Below are 22378 nucleotides of genomic sequence, written 5' to 3'. Positions count from 1 at the left end.
TATCATCATTATTGTAAGACTCATTCATTCATTCATTCATTCATTCAACAAGCACAGATTATGTGCCGGGAACTGTTCAAGGCACCGGAGACACAGCAAAAAACAAGACGGCCAAGGTCCCTGACACGCTGAGCCGTGGACCTGCATCCTAAGTGATTGTACTGCTCTCACAGCGCTGATCATAAAAGCACAGGGAACAGAGGTCAGGGAGGAATTCACCCCCAGCGGGGAGAATGGGAAGGCTGCACAGGAGGAGAGGGAGGCTGAGCTCAATGGGGAAAGGGCTGTAACCAGAGAGGCAGGCGGGGCAGAAACTCACTCCTGGCTGGGTACCAGGAAAGGTGCAGCTGGCAAATGCCCCCTTTTGGGGGGGGGGGGGGGGGGGGGGGGGGGGGGGACAGGGGATCTGAGGGGAAGAGTTGGGTCTGTGTGTCTGGCTGGGCTGCCCAAAAGGGGCTGCCTCCACTCTCTGTTTTTGTTTTGTTTTGTTACATCTTAACACACTGAAAATAACCGGTGTCCAAAAACAGAAACCAGCGAAGGCTTTCACTCTCAATTATTTTCACCAAATGCAGGGGCAGGTTAAGGTCAGGTCCAGGTATTAACCTCTCCTCACCTGGGGTTCTTCAAGCCAGGGAGCGGCCCTGGACCCCTTCTGAAGTGGACAAGCAACAGTGCCCCTGAAACTGCAGACGAGCCCCTGAAAATGCCCAATCCAGGGGAGAGTGGGGTTCTGACCCCTTGCACGGCTTCCCCTGGGAACATGGTGGCATGCCACCAAAACCCCTTCACCTCTTGGCACTCCAGACTTCTGGCTTCTCTCTGCTCATTAAATGAACTCAGAAAGGCAGAAAGCAGGAGTTCTAAGAAAGGAGGGTTTTCAAGCAGGGGATCGGCAGACCTAACTCGTGCCCTCAGTTGCTGCAGCCACACAGAAAGGGTGCCAGAGCTGGGCGTAACTTGCTTAAGAACCATGGTTGGAAAACAGGCACGTCTGTCCAGACAATTAAAACACAAGCAATGCCCTAGCTGGTCTGGCTCAGTGGATAGAGCGTCGGCCTGCGGACTGAAGGGTCCCAGGTTCGATTCCTGTCAAGGGCACATGCCCGGGTTATGGGCTCAATCCCCAGTAGGGGGTGTGCAGAAGGCAGCCGATCAATGATTCTCATCATTGATGATTCTATCTCTCTCTCCATCTCTCTTCCTCTCTAAAATCAATAAAAAGATATTGGAAAATAAAAAAATAAATAAAACACAAATAAAAACCCCTACATGTGAGTGAGGATATAGGGAGGTCTCAGGCTTGCTCACACAGCGGGCCGGGACAGTGCAGGGTGACAAGGGTGCTTCTGGCCTCCACGCTGTGCAGAGCCACTCCTGCATGCGTCCCGGCTCTAGGCTCCCTGGCTCTATGCCTTTGGGCAAGTTACTTATCCCCTCGGAACCTGCTTCCTCTTTGGCAAAATAGAATCATGCCTCCCCCCCAAAAATGTTCGTGTTAATCCTTAGAACCTGTGACTATGGTAAGTTACACGGGAAAAGGCAATCACAGTAGCAGCTACATGAAGGTTGCTAACCGGCTGACTTTAAGATGGGGGACGATCCTGGATTATCCAGGTGAGCACCTGATGTAATCACAAGGGTCCTTCGAAGTGGAAAATGGAGGCAGAAAAGACAGTCAAGAGAGGGGATGACAGAGAGCAAGAGCAGAGCGATGCTCTGCGAGGAGGACTCAGCCCACCACGGCTGGCTTTGACGATGGAGGAGGGGGCCGTGAGCCAAGGATGTGGGTGGCCTGCGGGAGCTGGAAAAGGCAAGGGAATGGAGTCTTCCTCAGAGCTTCCAGAAAAGAGCACGTTGTTATCTTAGCCCAGAGAGACCTGTGTGAACTTCTAACCTACAGAATGAAAGACAATGAACGCGTGTTGTTTTAAGACCCTACGTTTGTGGCAGTTTTACTGCAATAAGAACAAACTCACACCTCGCCTGGCAAGGTTGTGAGGCTGATGCCTGGCACAGGGAAAGGACACTTCCTATCTAGGATGGTGTCCTCCGTGGGCACCGCTATCCTCCACGCTGGAGACTGGCTCTGTCTCCCACTCTGCGGGCTCCCCAGCCACAGCCTCCGCTGGCCGCCCTCCCAGAGGCCGCCTCGCCTTCCTCCGCCCACAGCAGCTCTTTCTCCTCTGAACGCCCAGGGCCCTGACAGGCTGTACCTGGCAATTTGGGCCTTAATTACATAGCGGGCAGTGTTACCTGCTGTTGCTGCCTGTGTGTTTATTTTGGTTCCACAACTAGATTGAAGCCTTAGTCTCAAACAGGAACGATGTTTTGTCCTTTTGTTGCTGTTGTTTTTAAGAACCTGTACTTTTTTTCCAAACCTGTTTTTATCACCTTATAACACAAACACGGACTGCCCGGGCATATTTTATAAGCAGAGAGCCTACGTCGTTTTAATTGCCTTATGGCAGGGCATTAACTCTTTTTTTTTTTCTAGCAGAGTTTGCTGAAGGTTCTAAAGTCTAAGGGCCAAGGCCAGGTCTAACAGCGACCAGGGTCCATGACTGTGGCTCCTCACTAGGCTCTGATTTGCTCCGTCAGAGAAGCGGGGCCAAAGGATGTTGAGAATCACAGTAAAGCGAGTCCAGAGTGGCCAGGCAGTGGCCCTCCTCCCTGCGCTGAGCACACAGTATGTGCTCCGGAAAAACAGTTTCATTGACTGGCCAGGGAGTGCATATTTTTTCTCTCCTTTCTTCTTTTAACCACACAAGATGACCCTCAACAAAAATATATAAACACACAAAGGAGCCACAGCCCACTGGCCTTCCTTAGGGATGTAGTTCCCAAAAGCATGAGACACACAGAGAAAAGAGCTCTCCCCAGAGCATATCATTCACGTCTCAAAATAAGACACATCTCTCATTTCATGGCCTATTTATTTTAGGGAGGGAGGAGAATAATTTTGTGAAAGAAACAGAAATGAAAAAGCTGGTGTGTGGGAACAGGAATTAAAATAAGCAGCGACGTGCTGCCTGTGGACGTGGATGTCCTCACGTCCTGCTACCTTATTTTGGTTCCTATTCTGGTTTGTTTTCTTCCCTGGTGCTCTGTTTTTTATTTTTTATTCCTTTTAATCCTCACCCGAGGATATGTATTTTAGAGTGAGGAAGGAAGGGAGAGAGGGAGAGAGAGAGAGAGAGAGAGAGAGAGAGCATCAAACAGTTGCCTCTTGTACCTGACCCAACCAGGGATGGAACCCACAACCCAAGTTTGTGCCCTGACCGGAAATCAATCCTGCCCTGGTGCTCTGTTTTTTATTTTTTATTCCTTTTAATCCTCACCCGAGGATATGTATTTTAGAGTGAGGAAGGAAGGGAGAGAGGGAGAGAGAGAGAGAGAGAGAGAGAGAGAGCATCAAACAGTTGCCTCTTGTACCTGACCCAACCAGGGATGGAACCCACAACCCAAGTTTGTGCCCTGACCGGAAATCGAACCTGCCACCTTCTGGTGTACGGAACAACACTCCAACCATCTGAGCCACCCAGCCAGGGCTCTTCCCTGGGGCTTTAAAGTCTGACAGGTAGGTGAGAAAGAGAGGCCCAGAATGATCATTAAGTTCGTCCTATGATGCCCTAAACGGTTTGGCTCAGTGGATAGAGCGTCAGCCTGCCGACTGAAAGTTCATCCTATGTACCTAGCACTTTACTCACATTACCTCACTGAATCCCCACTTCAACCTTATGAGGTGAGTGCTATTAATACCCCTATTGTGCAGGTGAGAAGGCGGAGTGTAAGACAGGTACAATGACCTTGCTCAGAGTGACCCATCAGCAAGTGGCTGAGCCATGAAGTGAATTGAGTGGGTGGAGCCAGAGCTCATCTCAGATCCTCTCTGCTCTGTGGAGTAGGACGCGTGGCAGCCCCCATCTCTCTCAGGTGAGGCAGAACTAATCCTCAAGTGGCTAAGGTGCCCCGGGGCTCAGGTACACCTGTGTTTCCCTGGTCCCAGTGGCCACTCTAGAAACTGGGCGTGGGAAAGGACACGTGGGAAGAAGCCATGAGGGTGTGTGTTCTTACATAAGATCTCTTCCCTGCCTGCCCCCAGCGAAGCCCCCAGTGAGTGAGAAGAGATGGAAGGTGCAACAGTTGGGTCATCCCCAACCCAGTTCCCGAAACCCCAAAACTCTCCAGGGCAGGACCGATGGAGAAGAGTGCAGCCTGCGGATGGACATAAAGCCAGACCAAATCTGGGACAAATCACCTTTCATCACACCCTGGCAGTGTGACCTTGGACCAGATAGTTAACCTCTCTGAGCCTCAGTTTCCTTACCTGCAAAATGGGGAAAATAATTCCTAGCTGAGGATTGAGTTCATGTTTGTCAGAGGCTTGTCAGAGCGCCCAGAACTTAGTAGAACCAGAATAAATATTAGCTGTTATTAGTAATACACTATCAAGGGCACGAAGAATATGCACAAAAAGGAAGTAAATACCACACTATCTATAATAATAAAAGCATAATATTCCAGGTGCCTGCCGGCGGCTAGAGGGAAGCCTGGGTCCCGGGTGCCAGAGGGAAGCCGATGCCAGCAGCCGGGGGAAGGAAAGCCTAACTCTTGCATGAATTTCGTGCATCGGGCCTCTAGTACTATATACAATAGGCAACCATATATTAACAATAAGAAATCAAACGAAATTTTTGTGCACCGGGCCTCTAGTATTAACAATAAGAAATCAAATGTGGTGAGGGTTGTGCTGTGGGAAAGACAGTGTGGGGAGTCATGGCCTTCCCTGTGTTTTAGCCCCGAAGTGCCAGCTGCAGCCCAGACCTCTGTCTGGGCAGGGCCACGGAGGTGTGAGCTGGAGAACCAGGAGACAAACTTTCCTGCAGCTCAGCCCAAACCTCAGCCAGTAAAGGCAACACCTTTCATTTCCCGAGAGGAAGGCGGCACCTCCTGAAATGCCCCATTTAATGAGATGATTCCTTCTAGGTTACATGCCATGCCTCATGGGAATGTTCATTTCACCGCTGGCAGCTCGCTGGCACACTACTTGTCTCACAGTGTAATAACCCAGGTATTAAGTCAGACACGAGGACTGCCTTGGAATATTATCACACTGCATTCCCTTCCACAACAGGCAGACCAGTACTGAATCTCACCCAGGGGCTTAGTAACCAAAGAACAAGAAGTGTTGTTATTACAGGTGTTTTCTCCTACAAGAGGAGAAAGGTTAGTTGTTTATTATTATTATACTAATTATCATTATCATTATTTCAGGGCCCAAAATGTCATTGGTCTATGATTTCAGGAAAAGTGCCTGACACATAGTAGATGCTTAATAAATATTGTTCAACTCATGAACAAATTGAAGCACATTTAGAGCATATTTTGAAGAGCAACCAGAATAGATGCAAAATGTATCCTATGTTCTTCCCTTTCCTTTTTCTTCCCCCTTTTCTGTTTGCTCTGATCGATCTCACTAGATCAGAACACGCCTCCAGAAATCAGGATGAAGCCATCCACAAGAAGGCATGGGCTCTTACAACACCCAAGGTCTCCTGGCAATAAGACACTCTAGGGCACATTTCACTCACAAGGCGGAGGCTCGGCTCCACACCCTTACCCGGGTGAGACCTGCTGGCTGCAGAAGTGTGTCCACCACAGTCAGGAAGGGGTCTCCTCATCATCTAGGACCACAAGGCCCCGGGTAGAATGGATCCTTACATGAAATTCAAATTCAGGAGCTATGAGGACTGGAAGTAATTATGGCAACCCTCCCATTTTTCAGATGGGAAAACTGAGGGTCCAGAAAAGAAAAGTGACTGTTAAGTGCACAGAGCATAGCCAAGAAGAGAAGGCACATTCCTTTTCTTCCTTCCATCTTTCTTCCTTTCCCCCCTCCTTCCTTTCCTCCCTCTTTCTCACTCTTCCCCCTCCCTCCCTTATCCTTCCTCTCTTCTTCCTTCTCTCCCTTCCTTCATTCTTTGCCTCTTTGTTTAAGGGTGTGTGTGTGTTTGTCTGTGTGTGTGTGTGTGTGTGTGTGTGTGTGTGTACTCTTTGCAATGGGATGGCTAGAAAAAGCCCTGGTTAGCAGTCCATATGTAATTTTGGAAATGTTGATGATTTAATTTCACTAACTTCCCAGTCCTCCCCAACAACCTAGACCCCAAATTTCCCATTAATACAAGCATCGTAGAGACTTTCTGAGCTAAAAGAACCGTAGAGATCGCCTAGCCCAACCTTCAGTATACAGATGAAAAACAACAGGTCAAGTAATGAAAAGTGAGTCCCTGTGTCACAAAGCCATTTAGCAGCTAAGCTGAGGTGCCTGGAACCCTTGGCCGCAGAGCACATCTGGGTCATACTGAAGACATCTCTCAGATTTGTGTGCAGCTCAATGGGCTCATTGTGTTGGCTGGAACACCCAATCTGAGCAAACACATCTCAAATCAAGCATGAGAAAACTGGCAGAAAATAGTATCCTTATAGGACACACACACATGTGTGCATGTGATTATTGCATATACTACATATAAAAGAGGCTTATTTTTAAAATATATGATACTATGTATATAATAAATTCACAGTGCTAGCAAGAACATCACAATATATTGCTAGTAGAAGCATGTCTTGACACAACACTTTTGAAATGTTATCCATCAACATCTGCACAAAGTAAAATATACATATTCAAGTCCTCTCTCAGGAACCTAGAACTATCTATGCAAATAAAATTGTACTAATACATAGATGAGTGTGTTTATTAGACCATTGCATACAGTAGAAGAAAAAAATAATCGCATGGTCCATCATTAGGGTTATTGCTGAATAAACTGGGGCACAACAATATATAGAATTTTGTGCTGAACGGATGTCCATCATTTATTAGTAAGAAAACCAAATTTTTGTACAGTGTGATTCACACAATTATCTTGTACAAAGACCACCACTTCTAGCACACTATCATGTGTGAACATTCATGCTTTCTGTGGTGGAATGAATGTGAAGGAAAGTTGTGGGGTCTGTTAACACTAAGCAGCTCAGAGAGCAGGCAGGGAGGGGGGCAGGAGGGCAATATGATTAATATTTTCTTTATGAAAGCATTTTTGAATGTTTATACTGAGTATAATATACATATACTAGAGGCCTGGTGCATGAATTCGTGCACCGGTGGGGTCCCTCAGCCTGGCCTGCGGGGATTGGGCCAAAACCAGCTCTCTGACATCCCCCGAGGGGTCCTGGATTGCGAGAGGGCAGTTCTCGGGTGACACACCCTAGAATCGGGCTCCCTCCTCCCTGGTTCAGGGTGTATCACCTGAGAACTGCAGCTGCCAAGTCACCACAGCTTGGCAGCTCCTGCATTGAGCATCTGCCCCCTGGTGGTCATTGCGTGTCATAGTTACCAGTCGGAGTGTCTGCCCCCTGGTGGTCATTGCGTGTCATAGTTACCAGTCGGAGTGTCTGCCCCCTGGTGGTCATTGCATGTCATGGCTACCAGTCGGATGGTCGCTTAGGCTTTTATATATATAAAAAAGCTTCCACAATGACAAAACCGCATTACCTGAAGCACAAGCTGTGCAAATCCTGTGGTCTGGTGCTCCGAGAACTGTCCCCATCAGCATCTAACACTCCAGGAGTTGTTCACATTAACACACACAACTTCCTTCCCGCAGAACAGCCCAGCCCTCTGACCCGCCCTGGAGTCTCTAATTCAGCTATGGCCCTGGAAGCAGGAGGAAGAAGGGAAGAGAGGCTGACTTACCAAGCCAACTTCTGTTTAAGTACACAGACACAAACACCGGGGGGACCGTGAAGAAATCCACCACAGAGTTCACTTCCAGCCAGAACCACAGCTTGTCGTTGGCTGCAATAAACTGGGGGAAAGAAAAGAGGGAAAAATGAGAAGCCTGGTGCCAGCATTCAAAATATACTCTGCCAAAGGCTATGTTTTGGTTTCTTGTGGGGGTCTGGAGAGAGATGTTATATTCTTCTCATATCTACACCAATTAGATGCTATTTTTGTCTTAGAATTCAGACAGCCGTTTCTAAAGGCTGTTCTTTTATTGCTTGCTATGTTGGCCTTGGAGAAAGCTCAGGCAGTATATTTTTCTGTGGTTTTCAACTGCATCAGAGGGAAGACTCTCTAATGTAAATAAAGCGTATATGGATGCATTCATTCATACACACACACACACACCTCTGTAATCCACCTCTGTACCACTCTTGTCATAAACAGGGTGTAGTGTAACCCTCCCAAGCCCCAAATTCTGCTACCCCCCTGATTCCACTGTTTTCTCAGGATTCAGCTAAGTGGGCCCTGATAAACAAACATTAGAAGGTAAAAAGCACTTTTTTAAGTTCTGTTTAAGGGAACAATGCCCTCCTGTTTGAATAGAGGGAAGAAAAGCAGTTGGCCAGTGGAGGCATAATAGTTATTTCAATCCCCGTTTCTCCCCCTGTGAACACAATGAACATGTACTTCAGAAAACGCTGCTCTAAGGAAAAGGCTCTCCCACAGGCGGACACTCGGGACGCAGGGCTGCTGTGTCCCCTGGGAACACTGGGCTTTGTCTGCCTGTGAGAGCAGAGGCTGGTGGAGGATGGCCCTTGGGAACAAGACTTGCACCCCCCACGGCGGTACCGAGCAGTGTTGCTCCAACTTACCCGCAAGCCAAAGTAGAGAAGGAAGAACACGTTGAAAGCCATGTCGATCTGTAATGTGAAATCTTTGTAGAAATTCTGGCAGGATTCTATGGGGCTATTAGACAGGAAGAAGAAAAAGCATGGGGTCAATGAGAGGCACCATCCAGTCTCCCGCAGGCTGCGCAGTGGTGGTGCTGGGGCAGAGGACACAGTGAACGTCCATCAAACAAAGCACTTGGTCTTCCTACCCCCTGTGATAATCAAGCAAGCATCGCCAAGGGGTCTTTCCATTCAACCATCCAGTCTTTTGTTCTGTTGTTTATTTTTATAATTTTATGTCTCTCTACTATTTTCATCATCATTCAACATTTGAGCTAAAAATTTAAAGAAGGTCATGCAGACACCTTGGAGGAAGGACAAGCAAGAGACACTACCAAATGCCTTCATTTCACATTAACCCTTAAAGGACTGACTTCTTTCTTTGAGAGGACACGTCCCAGAGCTGAATACAGTCCCTCACACCCTTCAGCACGTTGGCAGTGGAGCCCATTGCCAATTAAACACGGTGGCCGTGTTGGGAACCTTTTGAAAGCCAGCAGCTGATGAGCAGGAGAGGACCCAGGAGCGTCTCAGGAAAGCTGTGGAGGAGAGGGTCCTGGTTGAGGTTCTGGGGAGACGAAGTGTGGATTCATGTGCAGCATTCTGACCCGGGAAGAAGCATTGCCCAACTGGTAAAAGTCAAGGCCATTAAACCAAAACGTTGAAGCAGTACTCTAAGGGTTAATTTCATCTTGATTTTCGGCATGCAGGTTAACTGGCTCTGTGTGTGTCAAGCAGCGAATGCGGACCCCGGCACATTCTACTCTGTTCAGGAGTAGGCAGATCAAGAGTGTACTACTATACAAACTGGTACGCGGCTTCCGCGTGCCTTCCCGCGTCAAGCTGATCCGAGGATCAGTGTGTGAAAAGGCCCAAGTTTGGGGCTGGGTGGGAAGCAGGAAAGCCTCCTAAGCATCTCAGAGCTGTGAATGAAAATTCGTGGTATACTGTTATCAGTCAGCAAAGGGTAACACTCAGGCCAGGAGCATAAAGAAGGTGAGGTGAGCCAAAGAGAAGTAAAATACTTTCCCCAGATGGAAAGCAACGTGGACCTCCAGGCCAGGAGAGGGCGAGCTTGAGAAATGCGGGATGGAGGATTTCCAGTGTTGCCACTTTGGAAATCACTGTATGCCACACCAGTTAGTATAGTTGTACTCTGTAAGGACAATGCTTAGTCTGTTCATCAGGCAGGAATCTGTGCAGTACGGGAATGCGGAGCCCACCTAGAGCCAGGGTGGGTCAGTCTGTGGGATCCTATTACATGCACTGGATTTAGCCATTCTTATCTCTATCACAGGTCAAACATGCCCTTTGTCACCTCCCAAATCACAAACAGGATGAAAAACCTCCAGCAAAGCATCAAGAGTAATCTACGTTTGCATTTACAAACTAAAGAGACTGAATGGAAAACAAACACTGAAAAAAATGGTTCTTTTATAAAGGGAACAACAACTACTGGGTTTTCACTAAGGCAAGGGATTTGGAAGAAAGACAATGAATTTGCTTAGTCCAATCCTGAAGGAGACAGGAGAAAAAGCCAGACATCACAGCCTAGCTCTCTGCCTGCTCTCCTACATAGGTATCAATTTAAACACAAAAAGGACAATGCAGATCTAGAGTTAATGTGGCATTGCTGCAACGCCCAAGCCATGATGGCATTTTTTTTTGTTTGTTTCAAGAACAAAACGCACAAGGTCCCCAGGTGCCAGAGTTCTTAGCTACTCTAGCTGCAGAGAAAGAAAGCACATGAAGTCGGCTGAGCAGAAATCCACTCCAGATCCCAAGGGATGAAGAGACCTTGCATCTCTTTGCAAAGGTGAGTGTAGGTGAAAGAGGTGAGCAAGAGCGTGAGGCCAGGGAGCTCTGTTGGTAAATATGACACTCACATCTTCATGTGTGCCAACAGCAACCTAGCTGTGCATCATAGATTCATATTCATCAAGACTGACATGTACTCAGTCAAGAAGACAGAGAAACCCACCATCACTTCACCAAGACCAAGTGATCACCTTACTATTGCCCTCACAATAGCTATTGGAGTTACTGATGGATTTGGGGGTCCTGTGAGTTCCCTACCTCCTATTATTCCCATGGCCCCTGTGGATAACTTAGTAGTTACCTTGAAATACATCCTGAAGGGAACGTGCTTCCAGAGTTCTTAGCTACTCTAGCTGCAGAGAAAGAAAGCACATGAAGTCGGCTGAGCAGAAATCCACTCCAGATCCCAAGGGATGAAGAGACCTTGCATCTCTTTGCAAAGGTGAGTGTAGGTGAAAGAGGTGAGCAAGAGCGTGAGGCCAGGGAGCTCTGTTGGTAAATATGACACTCACATCTTCATGTGTGCCAACAGCAACTTAGCTGTGCATCATAGATTCATATTCATCAAGACTGACATGTACTCAGTCAAGAAGACAGAGAAATCCACCATCACTTCGCCAAGACCAAGTGATCTCCTTACTATTGCCCTCACAATAGCTATTGGAGTATGGATGGATTTGGGGGTCCTGTGAGTTCCCTACCTCCTATTATTCCCATGGCCCCTGTGGATAACTTAGTAGTTACCTTGAAATACATCCTGAAGGGAACGTGCTTGCTAGACTGTGGAAGAGGACAGAACAGTGTGGGAAGAGCTGTCAGCTCAATGCCATTGAGGATGTTTTGGTTCAACAAAAATGGAAGCAGATGTTCAAAAAAGTATAAGGAATCAGGCTGATCAGGCTGCGGAAACTTCTTTCCACCATTCCGTGCCCCCTTGCCATTTCTGCTGCTCCCTCCCATGCTGCCCATTTCCAAAGGCAACAATGAGAGGGCTGATGCTAAAGGACATGGTGTTGAAAAATATACCTCTGCAGCACCTCTGATTTACAGAGAACAATGTTGAAACCATAATAGACCTTTTTTTCTGTCAGATTTAGAGCCGATTTAATCATTGTTTCGTATCATTCCTCGAGTCCTAGACTTGGAGCTGAAATAATAGAGGGAGTAAATTATGCGCTGGTGCTGCAGCCCTTCCTCAGCAGGAGCTCACCAATAAATGAGCACACTCTGCTGAGATGAAGGAGCTAGCAGGAGGGAAGCAGGAAATTGCGGGGGGAAAGAGGGCCAGCCCCTGGGGCCCGGGTAGGACCAGAGTAACCAGGGAGTCAGTTTTCTACCCCCTTTAGCTCTTTAACTTGCCAAAGAGGCCAAGCAGAAATGCCCTGCTGAATTTTCTCAAGTGGCGACAGAACTGTTGACCAGGATCCCCTCCGAGATCAGTCCTCCAAGGGCCTTTGGTCCATGGACTCACCATCAGAGACCAGGAGGGGAAGTTCTACGTTTCCCAGATGGAAACGACTCATGGAGAAGTTCATGGATCTCACAAAAAGAAACTACATACATAATTCAACAAACAGAAGTGTTGGCTGGCCATACCAGCCAGGATTTCTTTTCCTCCCAAAGAGATTTTATCCTAATGATTAACACTCGTTGTAGAATGGGACAATTACATAGAAACTCCTCTTCCTTCTTGTGTAAAGTAGGAGAGTTCCTTGTCGAGATACACAGAAATTCCAAGAGCTAGAAAATAAACAGGCTGATCAGGCTGCGGAAACTTCTTTCCACCATTCCGTGCCCCCTTGCCATTTCTGCTGCTCCCTCCCATGCTGCCCATTTCCAAAGGCAACAATGAGAGGGCTGATGCTAAAGGACATGGTGTTGAAAAATATACCTCTGCAGCACCTCTGATTTACAGAGAACAATGTTGAAACCATAATAGACCTTTTTTTCTGTCAGATTTAGAGCCGATTTAATCATTGTTTCGTATCATTCCTCGAGTCCTAGACTTGGAGCTGAAATAATAGAGGGAGTAAATTATGCGCTGGTGCTGCAGCCCTTCCTCAGCAGGAGCTCACCAATAAATGAGCACACTCTGCTGAGATGAAGGAGCTAGCAGGAGGGAAGCAGGAAATTGCGGGGGGAAAGAGGGCCAGCCCCTGGGGCCCGGGTAGGACCAGAGTAACCAGGGAGTCAGTTTTCTACCCCCTTTAGCTCTTTAACTTGCCAAAGAGGCCAAGCAGAAATGTCCTGCTGAATTTTCTCAAGTGGCGACAGAACTGTTGACCAGGATCCCCTCCAAGATCAGTCCTCCAAGGGCCTTCGGTCCATGGACTCACAATCAGAGACCAGAAGGGGAAGTTCTACGTTTCCCAGATGGAAATGACTCATGGAGAAGTTCATGGATTTCAGAAAAAGAAACTACATACATAATTCAACAAACAGAAGGGTAGGTTGGCCATATCAGCCAGGATTTCTTTTCCTCCCAAAGAGATTTTTTCCTAATGATTAACGCTTGTTGTAGAATGGAACAATTACATAGAAACTCCTCTTCCTTCTTGTGTAAAGTAGGAGAGTTCCTTGTCGAGATACACAGAAATTCCAAGAGCTAGAAAATAAATCACTTTTTTAAACAATCAAGGAAAGTGACTCGGGGTTACACACTTAAATTTAAGTCGCCATTCTGATGAGCATGCCCATGGCAGAACCGGCTTTCCATGGACCTGTGTTGCCAATTAAAAAAAATAAAATAAAAAGTGGAGTTTTAAGAATTGAAATAAGGACCACTACTTCTAATCCTGGCAGTAGAAAATGGACTTTCCCTAAATTGTCCTTGGTTAATTAATGACAATAATTAGAGGACACAAGATACGTGGTAAACTGATGAACTATTTATTCCTCAGTTCCCAGAGTCCATGGAGCAAGACTGATACTAAAACCTTAGGCAAATGTTGGGTTTTTACCAGGACCCCTGGGGGCACCTTCAATAAAGCCTTCCTCCTATGGGATGAATATTCAGTGTTAGATAGAGGTTGAAAGACAAACTCTCATTTCCTCCTAATCATCAAGCAATCATATCTCAGAATTTAGCTAGCTCTATAAAGGAAAATAAGATTCATGCAAAGTGAGAAATATATCTCTTTCTTCATCAATTTAACAACACAACGTCCAATGAGGCCCATGAGTAGGAACAGTCTTTCCTGAAGACGGACTTAAGGACGTGTCTCTCCCAAGCACAAGGCAAGCCATAGCGTCCCAGGTCTTCTCTTAAAGGCAAAGGGGGAAAGACAAAAATCTCACTTCCCGCAGTTATTCCTCTGGACGTCTGCATCATCTCCAAGAGGGAAGTAATTGTCCTCTCTTCTCAGCCTCTAAACTTCCCTGCGGTTTTCTGAAGTCTGTTTGCCCTCCCTGGGTCTGGCTGTCCAACCCTGTGAAGATACTTGTTCAGGACAGCGGTCCTCAAACTTCAGCCTGCACCTATAGGGCTTGTTAAAACGTTGGTGGGCCCACCTCCCAGGGCTTCTGATTTGGTAGATCTGAGAGAAGGTCCTGAGAACTTGCATTTCTAACGATTTCCCAGAGGCTGCTGCTCATGTGGGGACCATACTTTGCGAACCACTGCTCCAGACCTTTCTCGGGACTACACACTAATTACAGGGGTTGCTGCTTGAGAAGCTCTGCATTCAGACCTGAATGGAGAGGATCAGGCATTGAGACCACCCTCAGATAACCAGCTGCATACCACTTGACTAACTGCTGAGACCAAAGGGTTGGACAGATATTTTCAGTTTCAGATGTGGACGCGGTGGGGAGGGGGGAATTAAGACGATTCAGGGAAGTAATTACAACACTGCTATGCAAGCTTCACCAATGACATTCTAATTAACCACCAGAGCGTGCCCGGGCAGCACATTTATAGTTCAATATTTAAAGGAAAAATAATGAGGAGGAGGTTATCAAGACCATTATTTGTAAGAGATAAAGAAATGTTAAGCAGCTTAGGCACAACAGCAGCAAACATCTGAGATGATTTAATAAATAACCACAAGAGAGGGAAGGGACTAGTGAGGCACTTTCTGAAATAATTTCCAATATTTAAATTCTCCTCACTCTGTGGCTAGTACCTTTTGAAATTGGATGGAGACTTTTCAATATCCACCTGGGTAATGGATCTCCAGAGTTCAGGCCTACAGCACCAGAGACAGGGATCAATACAAAAAGCTTAATGATCCCAGACTCTTCTCCTAGTCCTATCTCTGCAATGTGGCCAGATGAATTTAATTAAAATATGTCATTCATCCACCATCATGGCTTCCTCCTGCCTCATGCATCTATTCAGCCTGGCTGGGAAGAAGCTCTAAAATCCCACCTCTCCCTGCATCTCCCATTTTATACTCTGCTACCCTCTAGCCAAGCCCTCTGCTACTATGAGCTGGTGTCTTCATTATTTCCTGAGTGTGGCCCACATGTTCCTAATTCTAAAGCTATGCTTTTGCTGTGGTCTCATCAAATGCTCCTCTCTCTCTGTGCTCAAACCCTAGGCAGCCTTCAAAGCTACTGAAAAGCATGGCTCGGCAAATTACTCATGCCTCACTGATCTCTCCCACCTCTGAATTCCTATGGCATTAGGAGCAAGGAATTGTAAACTGTCTTATAATGTTGATTATTATTATTTAATTCAATGTAATAATGCCTGGCGATTGTATAGAGTTTACTCTTCCGCTTGGCAAAATAGATACTGTGTTATCATCTCGCTTCTGCAGAGGTTCAGCATCTCCCTCCCACCCCCCCGCCCCGCAAGGTCACGGAGCTCAGTGGTACAGAGACTCAACATCCTTTCTGCCATACCACCTCCTTCTCCAGATGAACTGCAAGATCCTTGGAGATAGAAAAAGACATAAGACATAGTATCTGCTATCCACAGAGCCTGGTCTCGAGCTTATGCAAAAACGATGGGATTGACTGATTATGGAGGAGGTAAAACTATTCTAGAAAAAAATCATTCATTTGTTGAATAGTCTGGGAAAGTCTAGAGGCAGCTGAGCTAGCTGGCCTACATCTGACCCTTCTCTGTCAAGACTGTCGTGTGGAACATTACAAATCCTCAGAAGTCCTTCCTGGGATCCTGAGCAGTAGTGGCATCATGACGCTTAACCCCATCAGCTGAGGGCAAATTTCTCCACTTACGGAGAAGTAATTCCCAGTTATCCAGATGTTTAAAGATGGGTGACCCTCAACATGCCCCAATTTTCTCTCACCCTCTCTTATCCTAGAACAAGAATTAGCATAGTCATGGATAATGATATTTAGATACTCTGAACACTTCTAATTATGGACTAGACAATCAATAAGCATTGCATCCCATTCCATTCTATTAAAATTTTAAAAATTATGAAATCATATAGATTATGGAACCTATCTGCAACAGGGGCAGAAAATCTAAGTGATTTGAGGGTTAGTAATTTTGAAATTTAATAATATTTGGATTTATTGGATAAGTTAAGTGCCTCAGTTTTCCTGCCCACAAAATAGGAATAAAAGCACCTAACTAATCTGAGTATTATAAGACCAAGAAATTCTAAAAGAGAAGAAAGTCTTTGCAATGCACAGTTGGCCCTTGAACAACAAGGGTTTGAATTGCACAGGTCCACTTATCCTATATAATAAAAGGCTAACATGCAAATAGACCGAACAACGGGACAACCGGTTGATATGATGCGCACTGACCCCCAGGGGACAGACAACACAGGAGCTGCCCCCTGGTGGTCAGTGTGCTCCCATAGGGGGAGCACCACTCGGCCAGAAGCCCTGGGTGGGGCTCACGGCTGGCAAGCACAGCGGCGGTGGCGGGAGCCTCTCCTGCCTCCGTGGCAACGCAAAGGATGTCCAACTGACAGCTTAGGTCCACAGGGAGTGGGCCTAAGCCATCAGTCAGAAATCCCCCAAGGGCTCCCAGACTGCGAGATGGTGCATTCTGGGATGAAAGACACCCCCCCCCCACAAGTGCACGAATTTTGTGCACCTGGCCTCTAGTACATGGATATTTTTCAATAAATATGCAAAGTACTGTACATGTATTTTCCTTATTACTTCCTTAATAACATTTTATTTTCTCTAGCTTACTATATTGTAAGAATACAGTATATAATACATATAATATACAAACTGAGTATTAACTGACTGTGTTACTGCTAAGGCTTCCAGTCAACAGTGTGGGCTATCAGCAGTTAAGATCTGGGGAGTCAAAAGTTGTAAGTGGATTTTTGAGTATGTGGGGATTAGTGATCCTAACCTCTGCATAGTTCAAAGGCCAACTGTACTCCAAATTAGAAATCAATATTTTTACTCATATAATTTTAAGTCTCAGAAAAATATCTTGCAAACTAATGACAATAGTGAATTCAGTGTGAATGACATGATACTAATTAATCATTGAGAAAAATAATAATCTGTTTATAAAATACTATCTTTTTGCTTCTCTCAGTGCCCCCATTTCAATGTCAGAGCTTTGGACTTAAAAGCTTATATTTTTAATGTTGGTGCTTTTGGTGTTTATCCTGGATGGGGTCAGTATTCAATAAATTGTTTGGTTTTTATTATTTTAACAAACAGAATCAACCCTCTTCTATTGATTAGCATTGTGACTTTATCCCAGAACATATGGTAGTAGTTATTGTCTAAGATGTTATCACTGATGGGTAAGTTTGTGTTCAATCAGTAATCAATACCGATGATAGTAACATCAAAATGAGCTCTTGGTTTTATCTTAAAACTCGTGGGGTTTTTTTTAGATCTTTCAATGGTTCTAATGTGAATAGAAAATACTTTCTGTTACTTGCAGTATTGATCTATCATGATCCCAAGCCAGATGGTTAAGTGGCTTTGCTGGGAAAAGTTCAGTTATGGGTGTGTATCAATACTTCTATTAATCCTTCTGACAGCACCAGGCTTCTAATTATGCCTCTGCTCAATTGTGATCCAACAGCCACAAACATATGCCTCATTAGGGTCATGCTGAAATTAACTGGAACAAACGGATAAGTGGTATATGGACCCTCACTACTCTTTGTATCCTATGTCTTCTTGAGCTTTGATTGATATGGAGACTCCTGGAATAGCAGCAATAGACTTCAGAGCAGTTGTTTGGCTCAGGGTGTCTCCCTGGGTAATTCGTTCCAATAATTAAGCATTCTTCTAGGAGACAAAAAAAAATTACATAGATGGCTGATGGAGAGAACAAAATATGTCAGCTCCTTATACATTGGATTTCTCAATGAAGCACACAGATAATTTGTTTTCATGAAACTCAGATGATTAAATCTGTCAATTTCTCATAGAGCTCTTCTAAACATCGGCACAAGTCTTCGGTATGCTATCTGAGCTTAGGTTCTCCTTCTCATCTTCATTCCATATCTTTTCATCCATTGATGCACCCAAATAAACAAATCAAAAGCAAAGTGTGGGTATTATAAGTTAACCTCAAGAGTAAGGTAGCAGTTAGGTAGTTTTGGAGTTCAGTGGAAGAGTTAAAATCCCAGATCTATCAGCTATCAGCTGTGTGATTGAGGACAAATGAAGGCAGCCATAAATACAAAATTTCATGAGAGAGAAGCCATGAGTCATTTTCACACGTGGCCACGGGATATTGTGTGTTCTCCTTTCTGTGGTCTTCGGCAGAGGAGAGAGTTTCGTGTGCCTGGTTGGCTTAGATGGACCTGAAGGAGACCAGGGGAGGGACCAGTCTTCTAAATACCTCTTCCAATTCTCGTCCATAGATCATGTGTTTGTTTCACTGTTGGACTCTTGGAATGATGTCCAAGACAACCTTCCCTCTAATGCTTGTTTTCTCCAGCTTGTCTACAGACTACAATTATTGCAATCACAGTTGTTACCAGAGTAGAATTAGTGTCCACACTTGCCAGCAACTTTTATGTAATAAATCAGAGTTAAGCTACTACACAGAACAGTCTTGCCAAATGAGTGCTGCTTTGGTTTACACTAAACTGTCTGAGGAGTCCTGACTGCCTCCTCCTCTCTCATGTCCCTGCCTCCACTGAGCTAGCCATCTCTCCTTCAGTAACACTTGTTTAGTAAAGACGTGATGAGTAGAGGTTTCAAATAATACTCAGTGCACTCACGCTCAAGCACAAAGACGAAGAGCTCTTCAAGGGCAGGCTCAAATAGCCATGTACAGATGGGGGGTGGTGCATGTGGATAGGGGTGTACCCACCGCGCGCGTACACACACACACACACACACACACACACACACACACACACACACACGCACACACACACAGGCACAACCCACAGCCCTCTGGAGCAAACATACACTCTCTATCAAACCCCACTCTGGGACTGCCCACAAAATAGGACAGCCTGGGTGAAGTGATTAGAATTGGGGGAGGAGAAGGGAGAGGAGAAGAAGTCCCAAGTCTGAAAGGAAAGCAAGGAAGCAGGACACATGCCTGGCGCGGGAGCAGGACCTCTGAACCTGGAGCCACCCTCCTCTCAGGCCTAGAGACCTGAGGAAAAGAGAACAGGGGCTCATCCTGCTGCACCTTCTGCCTCAGGGCCTTTTCCCAGATATGAAAGGCCATACATGTGTGAGGAAGCTCAGGAGCCACCCTCCTCTCAGGCCTAGAGACCTGAGGAAATGAGAACAGGGGCTCATTCTGCTGCACCTTCTGCCTCAGGGCCTTTTTCCCGGATATGAAAGGCCACACATGTGTGAAAAAGCCCGTGCACAATAATCTCCAAACTGTAATAGCCAAGAGTCAGCTCCTGGACGCTGGGGAGCAACTGCCCGCTGTCCTCCTTTCTTAAGAAGAGAGCAGCCATGAGGAAGAGCCTGCGACAAGGTTTCAAGGGATTTGGGGCTTGAGCCTTCCCAGAGAAGAAACTCGCCTAATTGCACAGAGAAGGGCAGAGGCTCCTAAGGTGAAGCCTGAGCCCTCTGTTTACAAAGGCCATCCCATCAGAGCAAGGCTGAGCATGTGTACTGGGATTCCCACAGCATAACGGTTCAGATCACTGTGGGTCCTCTCCGGCCTTTATTGGGTACAGACTTCACGATTCTTCTGTCTGAGCCTTCATCTCCAAATGTTTGCCTTGGACTCATCTGGGCATTCCCTGGTCACACATTCCCTAAGTCCCCTACTTAGCTTGTGCCCTATGCTTCTACCCTTGCCTTCCTCCCTGACTTGACATAATCCTGACATACCTGGACAACCTGACCTTGACAATGCCTTTTGGCTATGGGTCATCCTGCAAGGACTTAGAGTGGAGAAGCCAAAACTACTGACTCCACCACCAGGCCCAGCCTGTTCTGGGTCCCAGACTGGCAGGATGATCAGATGGGGGTAACAAGGATGCCTAAGACAGACAGATGCCTTTCCTATTCTCTTCCATGGACTTCAAACTTTGGCAAACAGCCCAAGAGATCTACTACAGTTTCAACCTGCTCTCTCCCAGCCACACCTGGGCACAACCTGAATGGCACACAGTCCCCTCAGTGGTCTCATTCAAATGGCTACTCTTACAAAGAGTGCTAACACCGAAGGCCTGCCTGGTATTGATTTCAGGAGGCCCGAGAGCATTGGGAAACAATCATTATGTAAGGAAACAGTCACTCCATCTATCTGCTGCTCCACTTTGAAGAATAGAAAACACAGTCACAGAACATCCGCATATATTCACCACAAGGACACTGCCATCGGGAACAGCTACACGTGAATCCATACGTGAAGCCAAAGGATAATTATGATAGCTTTGTTTCAGACATCCTGGGGTGTTTTTGTGTTTTGTTTGTTTTGTTTTACTAAGGCACGGAGAAAGACCTGGAACAAGTCTTCCTGACAACTGGCGTAGAAAACAATGATACCTTTATTACACAACGGAATGAAATAGCTGTGTCTTAGCTCTGTCTGTTGCTGACAGCTGAGGCAGGGACGTTTTGTATGTATTCCTATTTAGGAGCTTTGTTGAGAGCTCCGCAGCCTCGCAGCCAAAAAAGAGAGCTGAGATATTGCTGATTGGAGCCCTGAGTCCCTGAGCAGGAGCAAGAGTCACGCTTTAGGAATGCCCTAAAGCGACTGGGCAGTGCAGCCCAGCATCGCCCCGGAAACTCAGAGGTGTCAGTCACCTTCAGAAACAAACTGTCATCATCAGCAAGGAAAATGGGAAGGACTTCTTAAATCCTATGATGATGCAAGCAGACCTTCAAGTATACATTTAATTTCCTTCTCAACTACTTTGTGAAAATAACTTATCCCCTGGAACCTTTCTTTGCCTTCATTCTTCTCTCTCCCACTTGCTTCTGGTTGGCATTGGAAATCACTTATTTATCAAACTTCTCCTGCTCATGCCACAGAAAAAAAAAAGAGCTCTTCCCACCCTACAGTGCTGTCCACTTGATTCCAGGATCCAAATTTGGAAAAGAACAGCATGACTGACACGCTCGCTAACCCTTGCCTCCCCTGCAGTTCCCCCTTTTCATTTTGTCCCCATACCTTCAATCTTCTCTAGAGCTATTTTCTCCATCACCTTAAAACATCTCTCTGAGGGACCCAGGAGGCCCTAGGAAGCTGATTTCTTATGATTTTCTCCTTTGTCTGCACAAATGGACCCACTAATGCCCTCTCTAGGTTGGGATTTCAGACATTCGTTCGTTTTATCCGGAAGCACTGTTTTTCTGAGAAGGAGGAATGGGTCCTCTACTGAAGCACCTCGCAAAGGAGAACCAGTTGTTTTCTTTAGCCACCCTCCTCCGGCCCCTCCAAGCCAGAAGCTCTGGCAAGTGAGAGCATTTCAACCCGCTGGTCAGGACCTCCTGCTCTTCACAGGGCTGCACTAGAATCCCTCCCAGCTCCTCTGGAAAAGGGCAACGCTCCCATCCCAAGGACCTTTAATCTGGTGAGCAAAAGAACATGTGATGACACTGCAAGCAAAGTGTTGCTATAGGTGATAGCATGGGTTTAATGGGACAGAGGAAGGGGGAGTATGGAAACAGCTCCAAGCTACTACATCCCCCTGACAGGAGGGAATCACGATTCTTGAGGAAAAATCAAAACAAGATAGGAAGACTTCGTTTTTGTGACATTATGATTGCTTCCTGCAGAGTGTCAATCTGAGGGCCCTGGCAAGCTAGTACCACCAGGATTTCTCTAACAAGTTTATTCCTACCCGAGGATTATCAGAGTTGGGCAATGCCCACCTGTCATCTTCCTTGAGTTGCAGCCAAGGTATGTCTATGACGTAAAGCATCTAATTATAGGAAACAGCAAAAATTGCAGTAAGAAAACAGATTCTGACCATCACGTTTATAAAAGTGCATTCTGAGAAAAGAAGGAACCAGCACATGTAAAAAAGAAAAGCAGTTTTAAAGAAAGTCATTAGGCAGCCCTAAGGCAAAACTATATTTCAACGAGAAAAATTATCACAGTTTCTATTCAGTACTGCTGAACGCAGAGCCAACGTTTTACATCTATCAAATTTGAATTACACAGTAAACCAAGACAAAGACCAATGATTGTATTTCCCTAGGTATTTAGCTTAAGAGGTGTTTTTTTTTTAAGTATAAACATTTGAACATTTATTAGATCCAAACAAAACCCATCTAGGTGCCTGGCCAGTGTGGGTCAGTTGGATGGGCACCATCCCTTGCACTGAAAGGTTGCCAGTTTGATTCCCGGTCAGGGCACATGCCCTGGTTGCAGGCTGAATCCCAGGTAGGGGGCTTGCAGGGGGCAGCTGATCAATGTTTCCCTCTCACACTGATGTTTCTCTTCCTTTCTCCCTCTCCCTTCCTCTCTCTCTAA

General features: G+C 46.1%; 1 protein-coding gene across 32 annotated transcripts in view; it reads right to left on the bottom strand.

Annotated features, from left to right (window-relative positions):
- KCNMA1 (potassium channel, calcium activated large conductance subfamily M alpha, member 1) overlaps window positions 1-22378 on the bottom strand; it is a 697075-nt gene that overhangs the window by 282805 nt on the left and 391892 nt on the right. For all 32 annotated transcript variants that reach the window (XM_014538327.1, XM_005864642.2, XM_014538330.1 and 29 more), the window contains exons 4-5: window positions 8665-8758; window positions 7763-7874 (exon numbers count right to left, since the gene is read on the bottom strand). In XM_014538327.1, coding sequence (XP_014393813.1) covers window positions 7763-7874; window positions 8665-8758 — 206 coding nt within the window. The remainder of the gene's footprint in view (window positions 1-7762; window positions 7875-8664; window positions 8759-22378) is intronic.

Source organism: Myotis brandtii, unplaced genomic scaffold (assembly GCF_000412655.1).
Source record: "Myotis brandtii unplaced genomic scaffold, ASM41265v1 scaffold190, whole genome shotgun sequence".
NCBI lineage: Eukaryota > Metazoa > Chordata > Mammalia > Chiroptera > Vespertilionidae > Myotis > Myotis brandtii.
This window is presented reverse-complemented; position numbering and strand designations above follow the sequence as displayed.